This window comes from Oratosquilla oratoria, chromosome 16 (genome assembly GCF_046742065.1).
Source record: "Oratosquilla oratoria isolate Oo_2021 chromosome 16, ASM4674206v1, whole genome shotgun sequence".
NCBI classification, from domain to species: Eukaryota; Metazoa; Arthropoda; class Malacostraca; order Stomatopoda; family Squillidae; genus Oratosquilla; species Oratosquilla oratoria.
The window spans coordinates 62,258,215-62,278,488 of record NC_134792.1 but is presented as its reverse complement, the minus strand read 5'-3'; the positions used below and the strand labels follow the sequence as shown (position 1 = coordinate 62,278,488).

At 39.1% G+C, this 20,274-nt stretch overlaps 1 protein-coding gene across 7 annotated transcripts in view; it reads left to right on the top strand.

Annotated features, from left to right (window-relative positions):
- Window positions 1-5,276: 5,276 nt before the first annotated feature.
- LOC143034080 (ADP-sugar pyrophosphatase-like) overlaps window positions 5,277-20,274 on the top strand; it is a 37,842-nt gene continuing 22,844 nt past the window's right edge. For 3 of the 7 annotated variants that reach the window (XR_012967226.1, XM_076199994.1, XM_076199988.1), the window contains exons 1-4: window positions 5,831-5,990; window positions 16,472-16,578; window positions 17,411-17,503; window positions 18,098-18,255. Coding sequence is in view for 6 of the 7 variants with exons in the window: in XM_076199994.1 (XP_076056109.1) it covers window positions 16,475-16,578; window positions 17,411-17,503; window positions 18,098-18,255 (355 nt within the window). In the remaining variant the exon portion in view is untranslated. Of the gene's footprint in view, window positions 5,308-5,830; window positions 6,043-16,471; window positions 16,579-17,410; window positions 17,504-18,097; window positions 18,256-20,274 lie in introns of those variants that run through there. The other 4 variants (XM_076199991.1, XM_076199992.1, XM_076199993.1 and 1 more) reach the window with 4 other exon arrangements.

Sequence of the window (20,274 nt, the reverse complement as noted above, 5' to 3'; positions counted from 1 at the left end):
TCATAGTTTCGCGCATGGGATTAGGCAGGATACATAAGTGAAGTTAGGTTGTCTGTTAAATTAGTCTACTGAGTAGTGTGTAGCATGGTTACAATGTTTGATTGTATAACCAATTTAGATCATTAAACTTCGCGTTAGGTTGATCTGTTTGATTAGCCTAGTACGGTCTACTTAATGAGTTGTCCCCCCACCCCCCTCGTTGACTTATGTACATGCGCGCCGAGAATGGGAGCGTGCGTTGTCCCGGACGGTGGCTTAAATCTCCTGGACTTTGGCTTCCCACTGCAGCTATCCACCCCCCTTCATCTCACCTAAGGTAGATATTTCCCACACTTCTACAACCTCCACCTCCTCTTTCCACTGTCCAGGAATTTGTGACAATATATATATATATATATATATATATATATATATATATATATATATATATGTGTGTGTGTGTGTGTGTGTGTGTGTGTGTGTGTGTGTGTGTGTGTGTGTGTGTGTATTCACTTGGTCTTGGTCTTTGGATCACGTGTTGGACTCGTGATCGACAGCTATTTCCCTCCTGGAAGAGAGCTCAGAGCTCGTAGGTCCGATCTATGGGTAATGCTATGACCTTACACACACACACACCCAACTCCCCGCCCACGAGAGTCAGAGTAACGACCCGAAGCGCAGCTGTACCGAAATAATTTCGGCCCTGGGCAGGATTCGAACCAAGCACTACGCGCACCACCATGCTAGTAGTTCATCGCTCTACCAACTGTGTGTGTATTTACCTAGTTGTATTTACCTAGTTGTATTTTACGGGAAGGGGAGCTATGCTCGTGGGGTCCCGTCTTCATATCTCATTTTATCTAAACTATTTTTAAATTCATGTATTGTTTTTGCACACACCACTTTCTCATCTAACTTGTTCCAACTGTCTATTGCTCTGTGAGGAAAGCTGTTCTTTTTCAAATCTCTTCTATAGCTGTCTTTTTTTATTTTCTTTCCGTGTCCTCTTGTATTTCTGTCATCCCATTTTATCAGATTCTCTCTATCAGTAATTTCTATGCCTTTCATGATTCTGTAAATAGCTATCAAATCTCCTCTCTCTCTTCTTTGCTCTAGTGTCTGTAGTTCAAGTTTTTGTAGTCTCTCTTCATATGATAGTTTTGAGAGTGTTGGTGCCAGTTTTGTAATTGCTCTTTGTATTCTTTCAAGTTTTTTTTATACATTTTTTTGTACTTGGTGACCATATCGTTGCTGCATATTCCAATCTTGGTCTTATCAGGGTGATTAGGATTTTCCTCACCATTTCTTCATCCAGGTATGTAAATGCCACTTTGATTGTTCTTATTAAATTATAAGTTTCTCCAAAAATCTTATTTATATGTTTCTCAGGTGACATATTATTCATAACAATGACTCCCAGGTCCTTCTCATTTTCTACTCTTTTTATTCCTTCTTCTCCCAAATTATATGATCCTGTTATTCTGTTTTTGCTTTTTCCAAATTCCATTATACTACACTTTTTTGTATTGAACTCCATCTCCCACTTCCTACTCCATTCTTGTACTTTATTTAGATCTCTCTGTAGTGATTCACAATCTTCTTCAGTTTTCACTCTTTTCAGTAATTTTGCATCATCTGCAAAGAAGCTCATATAGCTTTCAATTCCTTCATCCATATCATTAATATATATAGCAAACATTATTGGGGCCAGAACTGTTCCCTGCGGGACACCGCTTATTACTTCATTCCATTTTGAGTGCTGATCTCTTATCACTACTCTCATTTGTCTTTCTTGCAAAAAGTCTTCCATCCAATTTAGCAATTTACCTTGTATTCCTCCTTCATATTCTAATTTCTTAAGCAACTTCTTATGTGGTACTTTGTCAAAAGCTTTTTTTAGGTCTAGAAATGCACAATCAGCCCATCCATCTCTTTCTTGTATTATATCTATTAGCCTTGAATAGAAACATATTAAATTGGTGACGCATGATCGTCCTTGTCTGAATCCAAATTGCCTTGGATTTAGTACGTTGTTTTTTTCCAAATATTTTACCCATCTACTCTTGATAATTGTTTCACATATTTTTGCTATTGTACTTGTTAGAGAGACTGGTCTATAGTTGGTAGGTTCTTCTTTATTTCCTCCTTTATATATAGGTACTATATTTGCTTTTTTCCAATCTTCTGGAACTTTTCCTTCTTTTAAGGAACTGCTTATTATGCTATGTATTTTGTCTGCCAGTTCATTCTTGCATTCTTTCAGAATCCAGTTTGCTATTTCATCTGGCCCATGCGATTTTCTGACATCAAAATTACCCAAGTGTGTCAATATTTCATTCTTTGTTACTTCTATTTCTTCCATAGGGGGGACTTTTTCCTTCCACTCAATCTCTTCAGGTTGTATATTTTCCCTTGTAAACACTGATTTAAAATGTTTGTTCATAATTTCTGCCATTTCCATTTCCTCAGTGTATTCAACTCCTCCTTGTCTTAATTTCTCCAAGTCTTGTTTGTTTTTCAGTTTATTGTTTACAAATCTGTAGAATAGTTTTGGTTGATCTTTACACTTTTCTATAACATCTTTTTCATATTTTCTTTTTTCCTCTCTGCACTTTTGTACATATTCATTTCTATAACCAGTATATATTTTCCATTTTTCAGGTCTTCTGTCTTTTTTCCATCTGGTCCAGGCTTTGTCTCTTTTGTCTTTTAACTCCCTACAACTTTTGTTGTACCAGCATTTTACATATTCTTTTTCTTGTTTTTGTCTTGGGACATACTTTTCCACTCCTTTTTTGTAAATTTTTGTCAAAATATTCCATTTCTCTTCCACTGATGTTTCTTCTTTGTATATTTCTTCCCAGTTTTCTTGTTGGAAGAATTATCTTATTTTATCAAAGTTTGTTTTTTCATACATCATTCTTCCTTTTCTATATTGTTCATTTCTTTTCATATATTTTTCTTCATTAAGTTCCAGTTCAATCAATATGTGGTCACTTTTACCTATTGGTGTTTTATATTCAATCTTGTCCACTATTCTAGGTTCAGATGTAATTATTAAGTCTAGCCTCGATGGTTCTTCTTCATTTCTATACCTAGTGTTCTCTTGTATCCATTGTGTCATTGAATGGTCAGTAATCATCTCAAGTAGAGCATTTCCCCATGAGTCATCACCACTCTTTACTGTCATTTCTTCCCAGCAGATTTCTTTGCAATTAAAGTCGCCCATCATAACTATTCTTCCTCCGTCTTCCATTATTTTAGTTAATGCTATCTTTGTGTCCTCTAACATACTTTTATGTTCACTCTCCTCCCATGAGGCTGTTTTCGGAGGCACATAATTGATCACAAATTTTCTGCTCTTCTTATCTCGGTCTTCCACTTCTATCATAATCATCTCTACTGTATTCTTTCCATATATGACACCTTTCACGTTTATATCCTTCTTAGTCAGGAACATAACTCCACCCCCTTGTTTTTTCTCTCTGTTTCTAATCCAATAATTGTATGTATCATGTCCTACACTGTTGGGTGGTAGTGGGCCTTTTAATTTTGTTTCTACAATTCCCATTATGTCCGGTTCTTTTTCTTTCAAATAATCATTCAGTTCATTCAATCCTGTTATCAATCCATCTATATTTGTGTAAGACACTCTTAGTTTTCTGCCACTTCCATTGTGTTCTCTGTTTCCCTTATGTTTTTCTTTAGTATGTCGAACTGCTTTATTTTCATGTTCACTACTCTCCAATAGAATCTCTCTTTCTCTGACTCCGTTCTTTCCTCGTTTTTTGCCTTAGCTTCAATTCTTTTCTGCTTTTCTGCCTCCCTTTCCTCCTTATTCATTTCTCTTTTTATCCATACCTTTTTATATTGATCATTTGTTGCTAGTTTCCCTGTCTTGGATAGAATTTTCTCTGCCGTTGTTTGTGACCTGAATTTAATCTTAATTGGTCTGGTCTTATCTGTACTATATTTTCCGAGTCTGAATTTTTCCTCAATTTCCTTTATAATTTCTGGTTCATCTTCCTGGACTAATTTTAATAAACTGCTTACTCTTTCATTTTCCTCCTTGATTCTTGCGGTTCTATCTGGGTTATGTTTCTCTTCCATTCCTAATATAATTATACATTTCTTTTTGTCAGCTAATTCTCTTACTATATTCTCCTTCTGTCTCATCACTTTAATAACTGAGTCTTCATTATGTTCTTTCAATTGCTGTTTGACTATGTCAGTGAATGAAACCTTATTCCCTTCTTGAGTTATTCTCCAATTTTTAGCTTCTGTAGCTATTTTCTCTCTGTTTTCATTACTATTCTTCTTCAATTTCTCATTCTCCTCCTTTACATTTCCTAACTGTCTTTTTAGGTCCTCTATTTCTTCAGTTAAGTTTCTGTTAGCCTTCTCTAGTTGTTCCAACCTTTCAATTCTCTGGAAAATGGAGTCTACATTACCTAACTTACGTTCCAAGTCCTCGATCACCTTATCAACTCTCTCCTCTAGTCTTATCAGTCGGGGGGGGGGGGGGTTGTGTCCCCCCCACCCTCTTTAAATCCCTGGAACATATTCTCGTCACTTTCTTCTGTATTGCTCCTCTCTATACTTCTAATCTTTACATTTTTATTAGACATGTCATCCTCACTCAGTCTTTTGTTTACCTTTCGCTTGTCTGGCTGGGCAAAGTCTACTCCCTCCTCATTTCCTTCCATTTCCCTCAGTAATCCCTCCCCTTTTCCTCTTTCCCTACGTTCCCACTACTCCACGAGCAATTTCCCCCCCACCCTGCAAAAACACTAGGCACTTCTCTTTGCGTTGGGATCCACAGACTTCAGTTTTCTTCAGAACGTCATCCAAGCCGTCCATTCGCTGAAGTGTGTGTGTGTGTGTGTTACGTTATATTTTTAGTTATAGTTATTACATTTCATGTTAAATTAGCTCAATCCTACAATTGCATGGCTTTACAAAATATATTATTTAGGAACGTAATGAATTACCACAGTGAGACTTTGCTTCTTTTTTCCACGCCATGATGGCCGTGTAAGTTGGAAAGAAAGTGTAATGAAAAGAAGGGGACGATAGCCCTTCTGTATTCATTGGAAATAGCTAAACTAACTAGCCTATTCTATTTTCTTGTTTAGTTCCAGTGCAGTTTAGTTACTAGGTTGGTCTAATGCAATGTATATTATTTGTGGTGATAGTGGCTGGGCTCTTGGCACACTCTTTAGCCAACATAAATGGGGTTGTGCTCTCTATTGCCGTTCGTTTCCTTTCAGATACTCTGGGGGTAGCGGGATCTTCAAGTAATTTGTCCCAGATTCGATTCGCCATAAGGTGAAGTCTGATGCTAAGAGGTTCTATGTTGGTTCTTTCATGTATTTGTCCGATTTTTTTTTCATGAAACAGTGTGTATGTGTCGGGGGGGTCCGCCAGCAAACCCGAGGACCTTGTTTTGAAAGCTCTGTAGCTGGTTATTCGATGGCGTCGAGAGACATAGATAGATAGATATTAATTTGTCTCACCCAGGGTTGCGAGCAAAGACTATATGGTCTTTGGTTGCGAGACGCTTTTTGACGCCAGATTTTGCAGTTCTGACTTATATCAAAGCAGTTTGGCGTGGGGAAATTTATTTGGCGTTTTGTCTTTTTTCTTGGCTTATTCTGTATTAGCTTGGAGCAGTAATTTGTTTGTTTTTTATGCATTTCTTTATTAAAGATACAAGACTTTTTCCGTTTGGTCTTTTTATGCATATTTACTATGTTTTGGCTTCTTTTCCCAATCTACTTGGCTATAAGCATTTTTTCTTGTTTGGTCAACAGCTTTGAATTTAGCACAACAGCTTTGAATTTAGCACAACAGCTTTGAATTTAGCACAACAGCTTTGAATTTAGCACAACAGCTTTGAATTTAGCACAATTGCAGTTGTCGTGCTCCTTCTTTACGAATAATTATAAACAAACATACTTAAGTGATAGCTGTGACCAAGATAACTAGAATGACAAGGAACACGAACAAACGTATGTAATTATCACTTCACATTTGATGGTGAATGAGGCTAATGTTTCCTAAGTATGTGACTTTTATCATTATGGTATATTATTCATTTAAATTCAAAGTAGATAGTCACAGTGAATTACTGTGATGTGTTAGTGTACGGGTGTGCGGTTGTGAGAGGCTGGACTATGTTTTAATTGGTACAGACCCTTCTATGGTTTGCGAGGATACTTCAAGGTTCACGATGCACTACTCGAGTCACGAATAGACTATTTAACGCTAATATGAATAAATTGAAATTCCAGATAAGACTGAACTTGACTGTTTTAACTTCTTAAGAGAAAAGCTTATTTCTTGAGAAATAAATTGGGGTGTATCGAGGAACATCAGTCATTATGTTCTCTGAATACAATGATAAAAACAGAATAGAATAGAGTAACGAATAAACGAAGCGTTGATGATATCGAGTAAAAAGTAATTTTTTGTGTGCGTGCTAACGCTAAATTTATATGACTGAAACCGTTTTAACTCATTTATATAAGAGTGTTTAACTTAATTATTATTAACCACAATCTTTCTATAATTGTCGTGATGGTAATTCTGCGGAATCCGTCCACACCATGTTAAGAGCTAAACCTAATCTTCAGATTAGGTTTTGTGATTCGTGCAGTTCTGACATACATTATATGGGTGAAAACACTTTTTTATGAGATTTGAACATTCCCTCAACTCTTGTCAAGCTTGCGGGATGGGGGTGGAAGTATGGATATTTTTTACTTGGGGATACAACCCCCAACCCCTGGCAATAGTGAAACCCCTCTCGTTTATCATATTGAGGTGACTGTAATGAAAGAAGCCTTAGACTTCTCTCTTGCCTTCTTCCTCCTTCAGTCACCTGTGTATGTCTGTAGATGCTATGTAATATTACTAGTCTGTACAAGAGAAAATATTTCTATTGATTCAAGCAGCATTATGTATGTTAAAAAGTAGTGAAAGTGTTAGTTAGTTACCTAATTGTACAGCCATCATAGGAAACAAAATTACATATGCCAAAAGACCCTTTTCTCCTATTAAGGGGGTTGGGGTTGGCCAAACCAAAGCCTACACCCACTCTGCAACCATCCCACAAGGTTAAGCAAGGTTGAGTAGAAATGTTAGCAACAGAGAAAGAAAATTAAATAAATAAAAAGATAAGTCAATAAAGAAAATAAGTTTAAAGTAATCTTCCCAAAGTGGGCAGTGGAAAGGTATAATGTACTCCAAGATTCCTCATGGGGTACTGACAATGAATTTTATGCACTCAGTATTGTAGGAAAAAAATCTTGATTACTTATAACTCCTTCCATTACAGCTTCCACTGTCATTCCTAATTGCTTCCCTCCTTAAATCTCTACCACCTCTGTAACTCAATGCATGCCTAGTAGAGGTCATAACTACTTAGAGCATAAGTAGTTTCAATGAAACAAATTAAATAATGGATATCCAAAACATAAGGGTGTATAGGGAACAAGGAGTCAGAAAAATGTGCTTGTTTGAAGAAAATTTTAATGGAATGAAGATTGTGTTGTTATAACTCAATATGTCTGTTCCACCATTATTTTATTTCAGTTTATGGCAAACTTTGTTCCTTTGCTTAAAAAATCCATTTGTACCCTACAAGACACAGTACATTCTCACACTTTCACAAAAAAGAAAATAAGCACAGTATACAGTAGACTTTAAGCTGCAGCCCCACTTAAATGTCATTGCTCCAGGTCTACAGTAATTTGTTGGAGAAAAAGGCTTCCTTCTCCTAAGCAGTTGGAGGCCCCCCAAGACCATTTGATCCTTGAAAGAGCTGATGTGATTGTTTTAAGTAGTGGTTACATAGTGGGAACTTCAGGTCCACTATACTTCATAGCTGGTCCTGGAGCTGCAGCGTCTACGTCGTGGGACCACCCCCAACCCCAAGAGTTGGGGGCCAAACTGCGGCAACCAGCCCTGGCCATCGGCTCTACGCAGGTGGCACCGATCCCCAAGAGGAGCTACGCCTACCCTGGGGAGTACCACAATCCTTTTTCTCAACATGCAATGTTACGTTTTTTCTGCACCGAGGGGTGATTTTCCGGCAATCACCCCTCTTCTTCTACTTTTAGCCGGAGATGTAGAGAGCAATCCTGGGCCCACCACAAAATACACATGCCCAACATGCTCTAAACCCATTACCTCAAGCAGACAGACAAAGGGCTCAGTTCAGTGCAATATGTGCAAAAACTGGGCCCACCTCACTTGTACAACACTTGCTGACACAAACCAATACACAAACACTTGGACATGTTCTACCTGCCCTCCAGTAACCCCACTCCCTCCCCAACCACAGCCAGCACCCTTACCCACTCCCAATTTCCCTTTGCCCTTATCCCCAATCAGTACTCCCCTTCCTTTGTCCCCAATCTCTCCTTTCCCCCCCCTCTAACCCAGATCCTATACCTTCCCCATTAACACCTCAACCTCAACCCCAAACGGCAACATACAACACATACAGAACACAAAACATCAACATATTACAACACAACATTGACGGTATTAACACGAAAAAACATGAACTCGAACACTTTCTTAAACAACACAACATACACATTGCAATTATACAAGAAACAAAACTAAGACACTCACACAAAATACCATCATTTCATAATTACACCACCATCAGACAAGACCGGACCGACGGCAATGGCGGTGGACTCATCACCCTGATCCACCACTCCATCTGTTTTGTGGCCACAAGTGCCACAACCAAAATTCTCCTCACTACCACAGATAACACTACAGAAATCCAATCCATTCGAATCCGCACAGGCAACAAATCAACACTGACAATAGTTAACATGTACCTTCACCCCCCCAATCATCCCCCACAGTTCCAAACACCTTCAGGCCTCAATTTAGCCAACTAACCTCAATCCCCAACCTGATCATAGGTGGTGACTACAATGCCAAGTCGTCTGCCTGGTATGTCGACAACCCTGACACAGACAGATGTCTTGATATACAGACTCAGTTTGACTTATTGACTATCATGAACAACACACATAATCATACACATATCTCACACCAAGCCCTCTACACTCCCTCCTCTCCTGATATCACCTTCTGCTCCCCCTGCCTAACCCCAACAACATCATGGAGAGTGATCGGAACCCTTGGTTCTGACCACCTTCCAATCATCATCACCACCAAAACAAGATGCACCCCAGTTGGCCACAGACACATACACCATTTACAAAAGAGCTAACTGGGAAGCTTTTACTGAAGAGACAGAACAACATTTTGAAACACTTAACAGTACACCAATCACAAACATAAACAATGCTGTGCACACTTTTAATACAATCATACAAAATGCAGACAAGAGATACATCCCTAGGAGCAACAGAAAATCACACAACCCCAACTTCACACCAGAAATCCAAGGCCTCATCAGACAACGAGAGACACTTAAACACAATACTCCCACACCTATCCCTCAAAACATAGCAGACCAAATACAAACACTAAACACTGTGATTGCCAATAAAATACATGAACAAAAAACACAAAATTGGCAAAACCTTATCAATACACTTGATCACAAAACAAACACCAGCAAATTGTACAAAACACTCAACAGCATTACACTATCCAACAGTAACGCAACACACTCTCACGCAGCAATAATCACAACAACAGACAATCTACCCTCAAACAGACAACAAGCAAACACACTCATAAATCATTTTGCACAGACAAGCCATCTCACTTCTCACCCTGACGACTGACGCACTATTCCACATAAGAAAGACTTTCCCACAGACTCAGACTATACACCCTTCATAGACAGTCAGACAAAACACATAATACATAATCTCAAGCACTCATCTGCCTGTGGCCCTGATAACATATGCAACATCCACCTAAGACACATTGGACCACAAGGTATACATGCACTCACAAACATTGCAAGCTACAGCTATTCACACAACACTATACCCGACATCTGGAAGCATGGTAAAATAATCACCATTCCAAAACCGAACAAAGACCCAACAATCCCAACATCGCACCGCCCAATCACACTTCTCTGCACTCCCTCTAAAGTCATTGAACACCTAATACTTAAACTTGTCACACCACATATTCCCCTTGCTGACTCACAACACGGTTTTAGGCCACTACACTCCACAAACACTCTTCTGATAAACCTCACACAAAGAATTTTAGATGGCATCAATTCAGATAGGCCCCACCACACAACACTTCTTATAACATTAGACATTAGTAAAGCTTTTGATGCTATCCCCCGCCACAACCTAACAAATAAAATATATAACACAGACATGCACAGTAACACCAAAAGATGGCTGGCCAATTATCTGGCAGGTAGGAATGCTTACGTGTCATATAATGGCCAATCATTGCACATCAGAAACATTAAGAATGGAGTACCACAGGGCTCTGTTCTATCCCCCACGCTCTTTAATCTATACATGCATGACTTACCCACACCAGACACCTCAGAATTACAAATCTCTTCCTACGCAGATGACATAACAATCACATGCACACATCGTAACACAGACAAAGCTGCAGAAATAATCCAGCCATACCTTGATACACTCAACACATGGTTCATCACAAACAGACTCAAAATAGTTCCAACCAAATCTACAGCAACACTTCTCATCAACTGGACAAAAGAACACAAATACATACCTCATCTCTACATCAACAACACTCTAATACCACACACAAACACACCGAAAATTCTTGGTGTAACATACGATACATCCATGTCTTTCAAACAACACATCACAAACATAGAAAACAAATGCACACCTAGACTTAACACACTTAAGTCAATCACTGGAACAACATTTGGACAAAACAAAGAAACTAATATAACAATATACAAACAATGCATACGCTCAGTGATGAATTATGCGAGTCCTGCATGGGCTCCTAATCTCAGTGAGACACACCACAACACCCTTCAAATCATACAAAACAAAGCCCTAAAAACAATTACAGGCTGCACAAATACAACACCTACAGACCATTTACACCATGAAACAAAAGTCCTCAAAGTCAAGGACCACCTCGACATGAGAAGCACACAAACACTTGCCGCAGCCACCACAAACACATCACACCCGCTACACTACATAGCAGAACACCCACACACACCAAGAAACATTAAAACAACACCCAAAGACCTTTATCACACACAGATACTCCCTTCTCTTCCTCCACAACCACCAAATACCAGCCTCTGGAAACATATTCATAATCATATCACTCACCGCTCCATTAACACACTGAAATACAACACACTGCTGCATGCCAGACGCCCTGATATCCACCCTTCTGAATCCTCTCTCCCACTAAAGGACAGAGTCCACCTAGTCAGACTACGGTGCGGCCACCTCCCAGCACTTCTAAGCTACCAGAAGAGGCTGGATGACTGCATTGTGAACAGCTGCCCAGGATGTAACACTTCACCCCATACCATACAACACATAATGGAAGACTGCATTATACACAATCATGTACACAAACAACACAACATACACTCTATAAAGGATTTGTGGGAAAACCCAGTTTCGTCCGTGGCATTCCTTGGGGGGACGGGACTGCTCGGACAGACAGTCTAGGGAACGACAACAACAACAACAACTTCATAGCTCTCCTGATTTTAATAGGAATCATGTTAGGGGGCAGAGACCAAGGGTCTATGGGAAGGGTTCATCAGCTCTTCCCCAGGAGCCATAAAACAAACAAAAATGAATGAATTTAATAAGAACCATTGCGCAATGTTGTGTGCCACTGTGGGTAATTGAGCTTCACACCATCTCATAACTACATGTTGACCAGGGAACATGGGTACCTGGTTGTGATGGTCTTACAAGATGGACAGTAAGGAGAACTATTTCTTTGGTGTTCATTTTCAAAATCTGTCAGCCCCCTCACTTCTGTCCATGGGTGTCGCCTTGAAGGGCTGACACTCTTATCTTTGGCCTGGGACCAATATCTCTAACAACTTTGACTGTATTTCATTCGTCTTTGAACACAAGGAGAGCTGACACTTGGTGACTACTCTCACTACTCTCAGTCATTGACAGAGAAATAGTTCCACACTAATTCATTACAGACATCAGTCCAAAGTTCTTTCCCAGATAGATAATTGAGAGGGCCCAAGGACCTTTATCATCCACTGTGGGGCTGCAAGTGAATAGTTAGGTGCCTCCTGGCATAAGCTTCTCACCTTTTTCTTCTAGCAAGCATATATATGCTAATGGGAGAGGGTGGGGGAATATCAGATAATTTTTTGGAGGAAGGTAAGTTGAGAGTGGAGGATAGATGGAGAAAGAGGAAAGGGACAAAAGGTAGGGAGGTTCTTAGAGTGAACTCTTTGAATGAAAAGGAAAAGGAGAAGGAGTACGAAAAGAAGCTGAAGGAGGAGTGGGAGGGAGTAAAGGATAGAGAAGAGGTGGGTGTGGAGGAGGAATGGGGATGGTTCAAGGAGGGAGTCATAAAATGTGCAAGGATGGTGTGTGGAACAAGAAGGACAGGGGGAAATAGAAGAAAGGGTAGTGAATGGTGGGATGAGGAAACAAAGAAGGTTGTAGAAGAGAAGAAGCGAGCTTTCACAGATTGGTTACAAAATAGGACGAGGGAGTCATATGAGAGGTACAAAGAAAAGAAAAGAGAAGTAAAGCAAAAGGTAAAGGTTGCAAAGAGGAGAGCAGATGTGAAATGGGGTAAGAGTATGACAGAAATTTTTTAAAGTAATATAAAGATGTTTTGGAAAGAAATTAAGAGAGGAAGAGGAGGCGAATCAAGTAGAGAAGAAAAGGTAAAAGGTGCAGATGGAGAGATGATAATGGAAAAGAAGGCAGTAAGGGGAAGATGGGCAGAATATTTTAGGGAGTTGCTAAATGTGAAGGAGGATAGGGAGGGAAAGATAGCTGCAGTGGGAAATGCGAAGAAAATGAGAGTGATGAATGAGGAGAATGGAGGAGAAATAAGGAAGGATGAGGTGAGGGCAGTTGTTAAGATGATGAAAGCAAGTAATGCACCTGGTCTGGATGGATGCCATGCAGAATGTCTGAAAAAGGGAGGTACAGTGATGGTGGACTGGCTGGTGAGGTTATTTAATGCTTGCTGGAGAGAGGGTAGAGTGCTGGAGGACTGGAGGAGTGCCTGTATAGTTCCACTTTACAAGGGAAAAGGGGACAAGTGTGAATGTAGTAGTTTCAGAGGGATTAGCTTGTTAAGTGTAGTTGGGAAGGCTTATGGGAGGATCTTGATTGAGAGGATTAGGAGAGGAACAGAGGGAGTAATTGGTGAGGAACAGTGTGGATTTAGGACAGGTAGAGGTTGTGTAGATCAGATTTTTGTGGTAAGACAGATATGTGAGAAAGCTATAGGAAAGGGGAAGGATGTTTTTTGGGCTTTTATGGATCTGGAAAAGGCTTATGATAGGGTAGACAGAAAGGCACTGTGGGAGGTTATGCAGATATACGGGATAGGAGGAAAGCTTCTAGGAGCTGTCAAGAGTTTTTATGAGAGTAGTAGAGCTTGTGTCAGGATTGGAAATGGAGAGAGTGAGTGGTTCGAGGTAAAGGCGGGACTTCGTCAAGGATGCATTATGTCGCCCTGGCTGTTCAACTTATACATGGATGGGGTGGTGCGAGAGGTAAATGCAAGGGTAGTGGGCAAGGGATTGGAGATGGTTAAAGAAAATGGAGAAAAGTGGGAGGTGAGCCAGCTGTTGTTTGCGGACGACACTGCGCTTGTGGCAGGATTGGAGGAGGGATTGAGGAAGTTGGTGGCAGAGTTTGGGAGAGGATGTGATAGAAGAAAGCTAAAGATAAATGTGGGTAAAAGTAAGGTGATGAGATGTACAAGGGGTGAAAGTGGCAGTAGACTGGAAGTGAGCAATAAGGGAGAGCGACTGGAGGAAGTGGATAGTTTTAGATACTTGGGGGCAAATGTGGCACAGTGGCAGGAAAAGGTGGAGTGAAGATGGAGGTAGAATGTAGATTGAGAGAAGTGAGTAAATGCCTTGGTGGATTAAAGAGTGTAATGAGGAATAGACATTTGGGAATGGATGCTAAGAGGAGACTGTATGAAGGAGTGATTGTGCCAACAGCACTGTATGGGGCAGAAACATGGAACATAAGAGAAGAAGAGAGAAGGAGTTTGAATGTGTTTGAGATGAGGTGTCTGAGAAGTATGATGGGGGCTACTAGGCTAGATAGAGTGAGAAATGAGGAGGTGAGGAGGAGATCAGGGGTGGAAAAGGAGCTGGGAGATAGGGTTGATGAAAGAATATTAGGATGGTTTGGACACATGGAAAGAATGAGTGAAGAAAGACTAGTAAAAGAGGTATGGAAGGCAGATGTGGAGGGAGTGAACATGAGTGGACGTCCTAGCATGAGGTGGATGGATGGGGTGAAGGGGGCTTTGGGGAAGAGGGGAATGTCTGTTGAGGAAGGACGGGAGAGGACAGAAGACAGGGATGAATGGAGAATGGTTGTATATGGATGATGTTGTGATGTATGAGGTGGAATGGGCGGGGGGATGGGGGGTCAGGTAGTATGTGTGAGCAAAATTTGACGCAGCCCGAAGGGATTTCTCTCCGTCCTCTCCTTTTATGCAATGGGGGGACGGAGAGGGGGGGTCGCCGATTTAATGAAGCAGCCTTGCTGTGGATGTGCTGTGTCTTGCGACACTGCTTCTGACCCAGGGCAGTGGACAAGGTGCAGGGATGACCCGTCATCCAGGAGGTGCTCAGATAAGAGGGAGGGTGGAGGGGTGTGGAGTGTATTCAGGGATGGAATGGGGCGAAATGATTTTATGCCTTTCCCTTTTTGGCTACCTCCCTTGTAAAGGGGAAAAAGCCTTGGTATATGTATGTATGTATATATATATATATATATATATATATATATATGTATATATATATAGATATATATACATTTATATATGTATATATATATATGTATGTATGTATGTATATATATATATATATATATATATACATACATACAGACACTCCTCTACTTACGTAAATTCGTTTTACGTTTTTTTTTTTTTTTTTGGTGAGTGAATTTTTTAGTTTAGCGCGCTCTCCGTAGTACGAGACGTTCAAACGATACTTACGCATGACGCTGCATCCATTGTTTACATGGCACAAACGACAGACTGAACGTGCCTTGCCTCCTCCTCCTCCTCCTTCTCCACCATCTCACTTTATGTTGCTTGAATTTAATTTATTTGAAATTAATGTTATTATTTTACAATGTTATGTTTATAATTAATGATTTAGGGGTGTTTTATAAGATACGGTAATAGAATTTATGGATGTATAGTACAGTATGAACGGTCATACATTACTGGAACGTACAGTAACAACTTACATTCATTTTCACGTTACGTTCGGCTGTTCGGAACGTAACTAAAACGTAAGTTGAGGAGCGTCTGTATATACATATGTATATATACACATATATACATGTTATATATATATATATATACATATATACATTTATATATATACATATATATATGTATCAGATGTAATCTCTAAGAATGATTAAGTCAGCAGATCCACATTGAGGTAGAGCTCAGTATCAATGAAGTATGAGGGTCAGTCATCCATCCAGCTCTTAATATATACTGTCACTCATCCCTCAGAACCTCATAGAATATAAAACCTAAGCCATAGAACCATTAAAACATTGGTTGCCATATTTTCCAAAGCATGCCAATTTAAAGTCCTCTAATCAACAACAGAATTGAAGAATACATCAAGATACAGAAAATTACATCTTTTGAACTATCCAGGAGAGATGAATAATGACTGAAATCATGTGTACAGTGTGTAAGCAGTCACTTCAGAATAAAATTATCGTTATCCCAGAATCTGGCATTCCATGTGGAGGCATTCAAGAGATAGGCTACCACAAAGTTTTGCAGAAACATATTATGAAGAACATAATATTTTCATTGGTAATTTTCTAATCAGTGTCCTTGGTAGTTTTCAATTTGCTATTCATGCATGTGATGGATGACCAGTGATGGGTACCTGCATATGGTGGTCCTGCAAGATGAACATCAAAGCTGCCCATCTTCCAAATCTATAAGCTCTGAGGGGCTGGCAATCACTCTTTTGACTAGGCCCAAAGTATCTCTCTATCAACTTCAACTTTATTTCATACACTTTTTCACACATGGAGATCTGATAACCATTGATGGCTCTCCCTCTCCCCTCCCAACAACTTTCACCCAGTGACATAGAAACAGTCCTATGCTGATTCAACACAGACAACAGTCTAAAGTTTCTTCCCAAAGGAATCTGTAGGAGGTTTTGAGGACCCTTGCCAGTCAATGTGGGGCTGTAAGCTTGCCACTTGATAAACCTCTGTAATACTTGATTGATTACATGTGAAGAATTACCATAAAATAAGTTTTGTTTTTTCAGGAAATGATCAGAACTTCACTTCATCCAAGTAGGATAATTTTATGGCACACACTAGCAAGATTTCAAGCAACTAGTTCAGGAGTGCCAACAATGACAACTAATCAGAGGTAATGCAACATTTAAAGGTACTTCTTCAACCCTCTCCTTTAATGAGGAAGAGCATGTTAAATATATTTTGATTAACCCCTTCTGTACCAAAGGTAATTTCAATTATGGCTGCCATCAGTCTATATCATATAGCTGTATGGCACCCCTTTCAGTAAATTAGGCATCAATTTCACTTAACTCCTTCCATACCAAACTATAATTACCCTTTTATTCTAGCCACTACTAGACTATTTTACTCAGTTTTATAACAACCATCAGAATAAAGTTTGTAGAGATGTGTAGGTAAAGTTTAGAAGCATTCCTTTTCCTTTGATGATGGAAGCTCGGGAAGTTCAAAGTTGTGTAATTTTTCTTAAATCAGCTTAGCTTAAGCAGTGACATTTGAAAAGTTTTTAAAATACATATACTATCAGACCTCGCCCAACACAACTTCGCTGTGCACAAAATTTTGCATTTATATGAATAGGTAAAATATTCCAGCATTTGCTGAGCATGACCATGCCCACCAGGTTATGTTGTGTGGCAATGTCTGGGAACCTAACCTATTTTTTCCCATAAGATCTGTTATTCGCCGAACGCAAATTTTGTCCTGCATGACGGGCTAAAGAACCTAACACTCACATTGGGTGAGGTCTGACTGTATACGAATGAAGCTATTATAAAAAATTTCTTTTTGGATTTTTTATATATATATTTTATGGGGATTGGACTTCATAGCTTGCTTATATCCAGTTCTTAATAGCGTGCATAGCTATGATATATATGTACTATAATTAATCAGAATTTTTCTTTCTAAATCTGTATCATAATCTTCTCTTATCTTTGGAATAGCAGTTGTAGAGTTGACAGTGTGGAGGAGATAGCCAGTGGAAAGTGGCTGTCCCTAAGTAACTATTTGTGGACAGATCATGCTGGAAAGAATAGGTAATGTGTATGGATAACTTATTTTATGCTTGTGTGTATATTCACTTAATTGTAGTATAGAGGCAAAGAACAACACTGGGTTACCTCTCCTACTCTCCATTTTATCATACCTAGCCTGAAATTCATGTGCAGTTCCAGCTTAGTTTATATCCTTGATTTCCAGTCATCATATATTTTGATTTGAATTCATGTATTGTACCAGCTTGTGCTATATCTATTTCTAAGCGATTCCAAGTACCATTATATATGCATTTATGTGGAAAACTGTATTTTTTCACATCCTTTTTAATGTGTATTTACCTAATTGTAGTATACAGGAAAGATGCAGAGCTCTTTGGGTCCTGTATCCTATTCTTTAATTTTCTAACATACCTAGATGCAAATTCATGTACAGTGTGTGTGTGTGTGTGTGAAATTTGTTTTAACTTGCATATGTCAAGCCAAGGAATCATGAAGTACAGAATTTTTTTGTTTCTTTTGATAATTTAATTTAAGTAAGTAAAGTGTTTTCTTTACTAAAATTTCCATTGATACCACTCTAAAATTTAGTGTTTAATTTTTGCCACTACATATGACATTATTTCCTTTTTGTAGGAAGTGGGAAGTTGTTGGACGTACAACTAAGGGAAGTAACACTCAGGATTGTGTTGCTGTTATTGCAAAATTGAAGAGAGCAGGAGAATCAGATTCATTGGTTCTTGTCAAACAGTTTCGACCTCCTTTGAAATCTTATACAATTGAGCTGCCAGCAGGTAAGACAATATTCAAGATTATGCTCATTACAGAAATGCATATAATCTAGTTCATACAGGCACAAAGTCAGTTAATCTGAATCCAGGTGGTCCAAACAATGATTAGGATGATTTCTTTCCTTCCCCAAAAAGGATAAACAAGTAATTTGAGACAATAAACTGTTTGAAGGGCAGTTATTATGTGAAAAGAATTTTGTAACCTACCCATATTTACTTGAATTGTAGAATTGATTTGTATTGGTAGTATCATCAGCCAGTGCAGTACAGTGGTAAGATTTGATCAAATGAATCATGGTTTTATATTTGTATAGAGCAGTGGTGCTCAAATTGGGTGTCATAGCACCCTGGGGTACCACAGACCCCAGGGGTGCCACAAAATTATTAATTCTCCCTTGGTTAGGCCATTTCAATATATTTGCCTAATTGTAATACTGTATACAGGAAAGGAACAACACTTGTCAGACCTCATCTCATACTCTTTAATTTTATTGTACCTGGCCTGAAATTCATGTACAGTTGCAACTTAATCTATATTCTTGATTTCCAATTATTATATTTAGATTTGAATTCATGTATTGTTTGAGCTTGGACTATATCACCTTCTAAACTATTCCAAGTATTTATGCATCTATTTGGAAATCTGTATTTCTTAACGTGATTTAGGCATGTGGTCTTTCTTAATATGTTCTCATGACCTCTTAAAGCCTTCCCATCCTGAATCAAGAGATGCATGACAATGCATTCTATCTCCATTAGTGACCTGAATACTGTATTCACATTGCTTCTTTCACCTCAATCTTTCGAAGTTGGCAGACCCAGTGTTTTTGTCTATCCTCATATGGTTTATCTGCCAGGCTGTGTACCAGTTTGGTTGCAGCCCATTGTATTGTTTCTATCTTCCTTATATCCTTCGCTCTGTGTAGGGACCATACTACAGATGCATATTCCAGCCTTGGATGGGTCAGGGTGTTGATGAGTTACATCATCTCTTCATCCATATGAAAAGCCACTTTTATCTTCTGCAGCAGTCCATAGATCTTTTGCACTATTCAGCTAATGTGTTAGATGATAGGTTGTTTTCTTATCAACACTCCCAAATCTTGCTCCTCTTTTGCTTATGTAATGGGTTCACTTCCTAGGGAGTTTAAGGATGATCTTTTGCCGCTATTGCCTATTCCCAGTACTTTGCATTTTTTTTATATTGAACTTCATTTCCCTCTTGGGCCTATGCAAAAATAGTGTCTAGATTTTTTTGCAATAGTCTACAGTCCCTTACTCTTCTCATGAATTTTGTGTCATCAGCAATTATCTTTGTAAAATGGCATTTGCAGAATTCTGTCTATAATACCTGGGTTGAATAAGTGTCATGCAGAGTGTCTGACAAAGGGAGGAAGGGTTTTAGCAGATTGGCCAGTGAGGTTGTTTAATATGTGCCCAAGAGAGAGGAGTATGCCAGAGGACCGGAAGAGTGCTTGTGTAATTCTGCTTTACAAAGGAAAAGGGGGACAAGTGTGAATGTAGCAGTTTTCTAGCGATCAGTTTGTTCATTGTAGTTGGAAAGGCATATGGGTGTTAATGATTGGATTGGGAAAAGAACAGAGGGAGTAATTGGTGAAGAACAGTGTGGGTTTAAGAAAAGTAGAGGGTGCAAGGATAACATTTTTGTGGTAAGGCAGATTCATGAGAATTTTTTGGCAAAAGGTAAGGATATTTTTTGGGCCTTTATGGATTTAGAGAAGGTTTATGACAGTGTAGAAAGGAAGGCATTGTGGGAGGTATTACAAATATTTGGGATAGCGAGAAAGCTGTTAAGGTTAGCCAAAAGCTTTTACATTAGTAGAACTTGTTAGGATTGGGAATGGTGAGAATCTATGGTTTAAAGTTGTGTTATGTCACTATGGCTATTTAATGTATAGTGGATGGGGTGTTATGGGAGGTAAATATAAAGGTGATAGACAGAGGATTGTAGATAAAGTGGAGGGAAGTAAGAGGTAAGCCATTTGTATTTTGCTGATGACA